Source organism: Nematolebias whitei, chromosome 3, assembly GCF_014905685.2.
Source record: "Nematolebias whitei isolate Nwh7 chromosome 3, NemWhi1, whole genome shotgun sequence".
Classification (NCBI taxonomy): Eukaryota; Metazoa; Chordata; class Actinopteri; order Cyprinodontiformes; family Rivulidae; genus Nematolebias; species Nematolebias whitei.
In genome coordinates this window covers 59,131,796-59,136,869 of record NC_056500.1, presented here as the reverse complement: position 1 = coordinate 59,136,869, position 5,074 = coordinate 59,131,796, and the positions used below count along the sequence as shown (strand labels likewise).

General features: G+C 41.1%; 1 protein-coding gene and 1 long non-coding RNA gene across 2 annotated transcripts; both read right to left on the bottom strand.

The window, feature by feature from the left end:
* Nucleotides 1-490: 490 nt before the first annotated feature.
* Nucleotides 491-1,665, bottom strand: LOC119430869 (serine/threonine-protein kinase Nek1). Its single transcript, XM_037698347.1, has 6 exons — nucleotides 1,649-1,665; nucleotides 1,525-1,572; nucleotides 1,296-1,376; nucleotides 970-1,070; nucleotides 765-887; nucleotides 491-676 (listed from the first exon to the last, which is right to left on the bottom strand). The coding sequence occupies exons 2-6, from the start codon at nucleotides 1,570-1,572 to the stop codon at nucleotides 526-528; spliced, it is 504 nt and encodes a 167-aa protein (XP_037554275.1). The 5' UTR covers nucleotides 1,649-1,665; the 3' UTR covers nucleotides 491-525.
* Nucleotides 1,666-1,676: 11 nt separating this feature from the next.
* LOC119430870 lies at nucleotides 1,677-2,333 on the bottom strand. The gene is made up of 3 exons (XR_005187928.1): nucleotides 2,219-2,333; nucleotides 1,991-2,056; nucleotides 1,677-1,708 (listed from the first exon to the last, which is right to left on the bottom strand). It is a non-coding gene; the product is annotated as an uncharacterized LOC119430870 (long non-coding RNA).
* Nucleotides 2,334-5,074: the final 2,741 nt, after the last annotated feature.

The window sequence follows — 5,074 nt, the reverse complement described above, 5'->3', positions numbered from 1 at the left end:
TTATGAAAGTGTTCATAGCTTAAAAAAAGAAGAAAATTTTTAATCATTGCAAGAATATCCCATAGTGAAGTATGGTAGTGGTGGCAGCATCTTGCTGTGGGCATGTTTTTTATTGACAGAATTATTGGGTTTGTTTTATTATTTTACATTTTAAACAGTCACACTGTGTTGGTCAGATAATATACACTACTCCAGGTCATAAGGGAACAAAATGGGAAAAATGCCAAAGTCAGTGATGATGCAGTAAAGAAATTCATAAACTGCACAAGATTCTTTGCAGTGAATATGATGTACATTCTAGCTTTAGTATAGTTTCCCAAGTACACTTCTACCAGTAGGACAGGGCAGCTGTAAACATGTCCCATCTGATGGATTTGTGTTGGCCCAAAAAACGGCTTATTTATAAGACAAAAAATTAAAGAAGATTGGACTGACTGACTGTTTGTCCGTCCGTCCATCCATCTATCTATCTATCTATCTATCTCCCGGTGTGCAGAAAGTCATTTTTAACATTTAAACAAGAGGTTAGCCTGAAAAATACAGCGCAAGTGAAACCATGCTCACACTACATACCAGCTGTCCTTCAGCACGAACTTTGTTGAGCATGGCTTCTCTCTTCCTTTGTAGAAACTCCTCAATCTGAAAGGCCCGTTCAGATACCATCTGACCACGTTGCCTGAAACCAGAACACAAGAAGTATTTTAGCTACCTTTCAAGAGATTTTTTTTCCTTTTAATTTCAAAGTAATTTCCAGCTTGATTCACCGGCTAATATAGGCTTTTTTTGAAACATGTTGCAGCTTGTGAAGTTCTCTCTTGATTGCTTCTGGGTTCAGGTGTTGAGCGGGGCCATTGGGCAGAACTGGACCTGCAGCAGCTGGGAGTCCTCTGAAAAATAAAAGGAATTTTTTTTGCTTTTATTTTTAATACAACACAAACTGAATTAAAGAAAGATGAAACAACAACTTACAGACTGGGACTGCCAGGTCCTGCTGAGACTCCCTCCCTGCTGGTTTTATGTTGTGAATTAGACATTTGGTCCAGAGCAGCGTGGTAGTGTTCATATGGTCTCTTGGTGGGGATCAGGATTGAAGCAGGAGCAAAAACATAGATTGGGACAGGAGGAGCAACACTTGCAGGCCTCTTATATCCCATACAACACTAAATATAAAGAACTGTTATGAGCCAGATAGGAACTACACAAGAACTAATTTGCCTTTTTGTTAAGCAAAATAATCATAAATTATAACATTTTCAGGAAACAGAAAACAATCTAACTGTACTAAGGTACAATACCATCTTCTCAGGGCTGCTACCACCACTTGAGCTCAATACGTGCTTCCAGCCTTGTTCTCTGGCTTGGTTTATACGAGTGATCTGTTAAAAAAAATCATGGGTGCTAATTGTTTAGTGTTTGGTGGGAGTGTTTGAGTAACATAATGATTTTTGTGGCTGGCCTCAATCTTTTGATGGGATATAAAATCAGATTTCAGCCCTTAAGTTTTTGAGGAAAATCACCTCTCACCTTTTCCTTCTCGTATCTCTTCACTTGCTCTGCTTTCATCAGGAACATCTAAAGACAGTGGAGATCAGAAAACTATACAGGACAAAAACTTAGAAATGATACAGAGACTAAACTGCATGCTCACCTGTTCTTTCTGTTTTCTTTCTTTCTCAATCAGCTCCATCCTTTTCTTTTTGATGCCCTCCTATAGACAAGACAGAAGCACCTCAAACACAAAAAGACATCTTCAGAAATCGTCTTTGCAGCTGCAGAACTGCTCTGTCAGAGGGCAGGCAGGCAAGGTGGGAAAAGGGGCAAGTTAAGAAAAAACTAATTCAGGTAGAACGCTTCAAATTGATCAGGGGTGGAATGTAAGAACAAGCTTAATGGGAGGGAAAAAAACTGAAAATACTGCTAAGTAAACCACATGTGGAGAGAAGACGGAGGGAGGTCAAAGGTCAAAGTTATACGGGGCACTCAGCTGTACCTTGTGCTTTTTTCTTTCCTCCTCCACTTGGCTGAGTCTTCTCTGAGGAGCTGCTGGGAGAGGGGCCTAAGCGACATGACACTTGACTTCAGAGTTTGCCGATACAGTGAGATGTCGAAAACATTCGCATAACCACAAACACAGGGAGAGGCCTCCGATATTTAGGACAATGAGCTTAACCTCAAGAGCATCAAGGGCTAAAATTCAAGTCAATATTAACACACTAACCGGTTTGTGTTTTACAGCTGCTTTCCTCTCTGGTGGCTTTTTGGCTCCACCTCCAACCTTCCTCACAGTTAAAGGCACTCCATATTTGCAGGCTGGGTTTGTAATTTTCTGGACTATAGCAGCACGGTATGAAAAGAGGAGCAAGAGGAATAATTCGGCCAAGTAAAACATTTCTACAGTCTAAACAGTAAATGCAACATCTGCCAACTTGAAAAGATAACTAAAATCGACTAAACTTTCTGGTTGTTTGTGCACAAACTTTTCGTCTTGAATATAAAGACATTATACAGTGGTCCCTTGTTTATCACGGGTGTTAGGGACCACCCCCACCCACAATAAGTGAAAAACTGCGAATACAGTAGTCCAAGTTCAGTTTAAGTTCAGTAGACTTTGTCATGACATGTGCCAGGCTGCAATCACCTGTTACTCCCAATCTCCCTCCTTAAATAAAGAATTTAAATTTAAATACTGTAACATTTTAAATAAACAATCCATGCAGCACGGATTGTTTATTTAAAATGTTACAGTATTTAAACTGTAGAAAAGAGAAGTGCAGCAGGACGTCAAAGGGTTAACGCAGCTCTGCTGCACGGAGCAGAAATGTACTTCTTGATCAATTACACTGAAACAACTGAACAAGGAAGTTCTAAAATAACTTTTAACACTTTTAGATGTTGCGATTTTACGATGTGACATACTTTGAATTTTAATTTGGAAGACAAAAGTCGATCGGTGCATCTGGACATGAAAGGGTTAACCCCTCACAAAGCCGATGCAGCAGGAGAAATGTGTGTGCGTGGCAGAAAAGGAGATCATGACCGGCTGCAGAAGGGAGCTTCCCCCTGCACTTGTGAGCTGCACACATGGTGCAAAATCCATCCATCCATTATCCTTTACTCGCTTCTTCCATTTTGGGTCACAGGGGTCACCGGTGCCCATGTCCAGCAATCATTGTGCGAGGGGCGGGGTACACCCTTAATGGGTCGCAAGTTCATCACAGGGCCACATAGAGACAAACGAGACAAACAACCATTCACTCTCTCACTCACACCTAGGGACAATTTAGAGTTACCAATCAGCCTAACATGCATGTTTTTGGTCTGTGGGAGGAAACCGGAGTACCCGGAGAAAACCCACGCATGCACGGAGAGAACATGGAAACTCCACCCAGAAAGGTCCCCCAGACCAGGATTTGAACCAGGGACCTGCTCGCTGAGAGGCAGCAGCTCTACCAGTAGTTGCGCCACTGTGCTGCCCAGGTGAAAAATAATTTTAAATAATTAGTTTTAAATAAACAATCCATGGCTCATCCATCAATCAGCCAATTGTGTCATGTCCAATCATATTTTGAAAAAACGCGATAGAGCGAATCCGCGAGAAACAAACTGCGAAGTAGCGAGGGACTACTGTATTTATAGTGTTTATATGAGTTACAGAAAAGATATTGCATTCACATTCCTGTTTACAGGTTAAACAGTATTGTTCCAATAATGACTCACCCAAGTTATCTATCCTAACGTCACTGCATTGTCTCACCTCATTTAAAGTCTAAACTGCACACTCCCTCAGAACATGGGGCATTAAAATGATTTTTTTTCCTCTTTCAAATTCCATGTTTGTTTTTTTTAAACCAGCAGCTTCAGCTCTGCACAACCCTGGCACATTAAGTGAAAAGCAAAAACTGTTGCGCAAGGTATTTCTACTGGGGTTTTCACCAAACCTTGTGTGACCGTTTTTGCATTTCACTTAATGTACCAGGCCTGTACAGAGCTGAAGCTGCTGGTAAATCTTAATTCCCTAATCACTCTAATTTAGAGTTATTAAAAATGTGTATGTCTACTTAGCGTGACAAAAAGAATAGAATATTCCACATAGCTGAACGTCTGTTCTAGAATTGCGACGCTCAAGGTGGCTGCATGTTGGAGCAGCTCTGTTACTTTCATTCTGAGATTTTGCTTTTGGAAACTTTTAATTCCTCTTTTTCTGGTTGTAAATCAAATTTATTTTTTGGATGATTGTTTCCTCTGGTATCAGATGTTGTGCAGCTGGAAGGATTTTTACTGAAACTTTTTTTTTTTTTTGGCCATTTGTTATGATGCGTAACCATGGCAACAAGGCAGTTTCTACAACCAGGAGCAGCTGATTAACATCTCAAAAGCTCAAATAATATCTCAACTACAGCCCCAAATCTCAAATGAGTTGAAAGGATGTTCTGTGGAAGCATTCTCATCTACCTGCCAGCTGTGCTTGAGTGCCTGACCACTGAGATCCTGGAACTAACAGGAAGCATGGCTCATGACAGCAGAAAGACAGGATCGTCCCTCAGCACCTACAGTTGGCTATCTGCAGCGACGAGGAGCTTGGCAGACTGCTGGGAGGAGTGGCCATTGCTCTGGGAGGAGTTCTCCCCGGCATTTGGGAGGTCCTACAGCCTGGGGGAACCGAGAGGCCAGCCGAGACTGGGTGGATGGATCGGACGGCATCTGCAGCCAGTTTCTTAGGATCCACTGTGGGATGGACCTTTACAAGAGATCCTTCCTGTCTACAGCCACCAGTATCTATAACATCTCTTAATGAAACGAGGATAACGAGTTACAACAACAAATAATTTCCCTTTGGGATTAATAAAGTATTTTGGAATTGAATTGTTATAATTCCTGAGCAAGACTTAATTTAAAAAAGCCTGTTTGACATAATGGTGTGATTTTTAGAGTACGGTTGTTACAAAATTGATATACAACAAGACGTGTAGAAACAACGTTGCCTGTACTACAAAGAAGTCTTGGAGGCTAATGTCAGACTATCCAAAAAAGTTCAATCTGGTCCTCTGGACATTCAAAAACAACAAAAAACAAA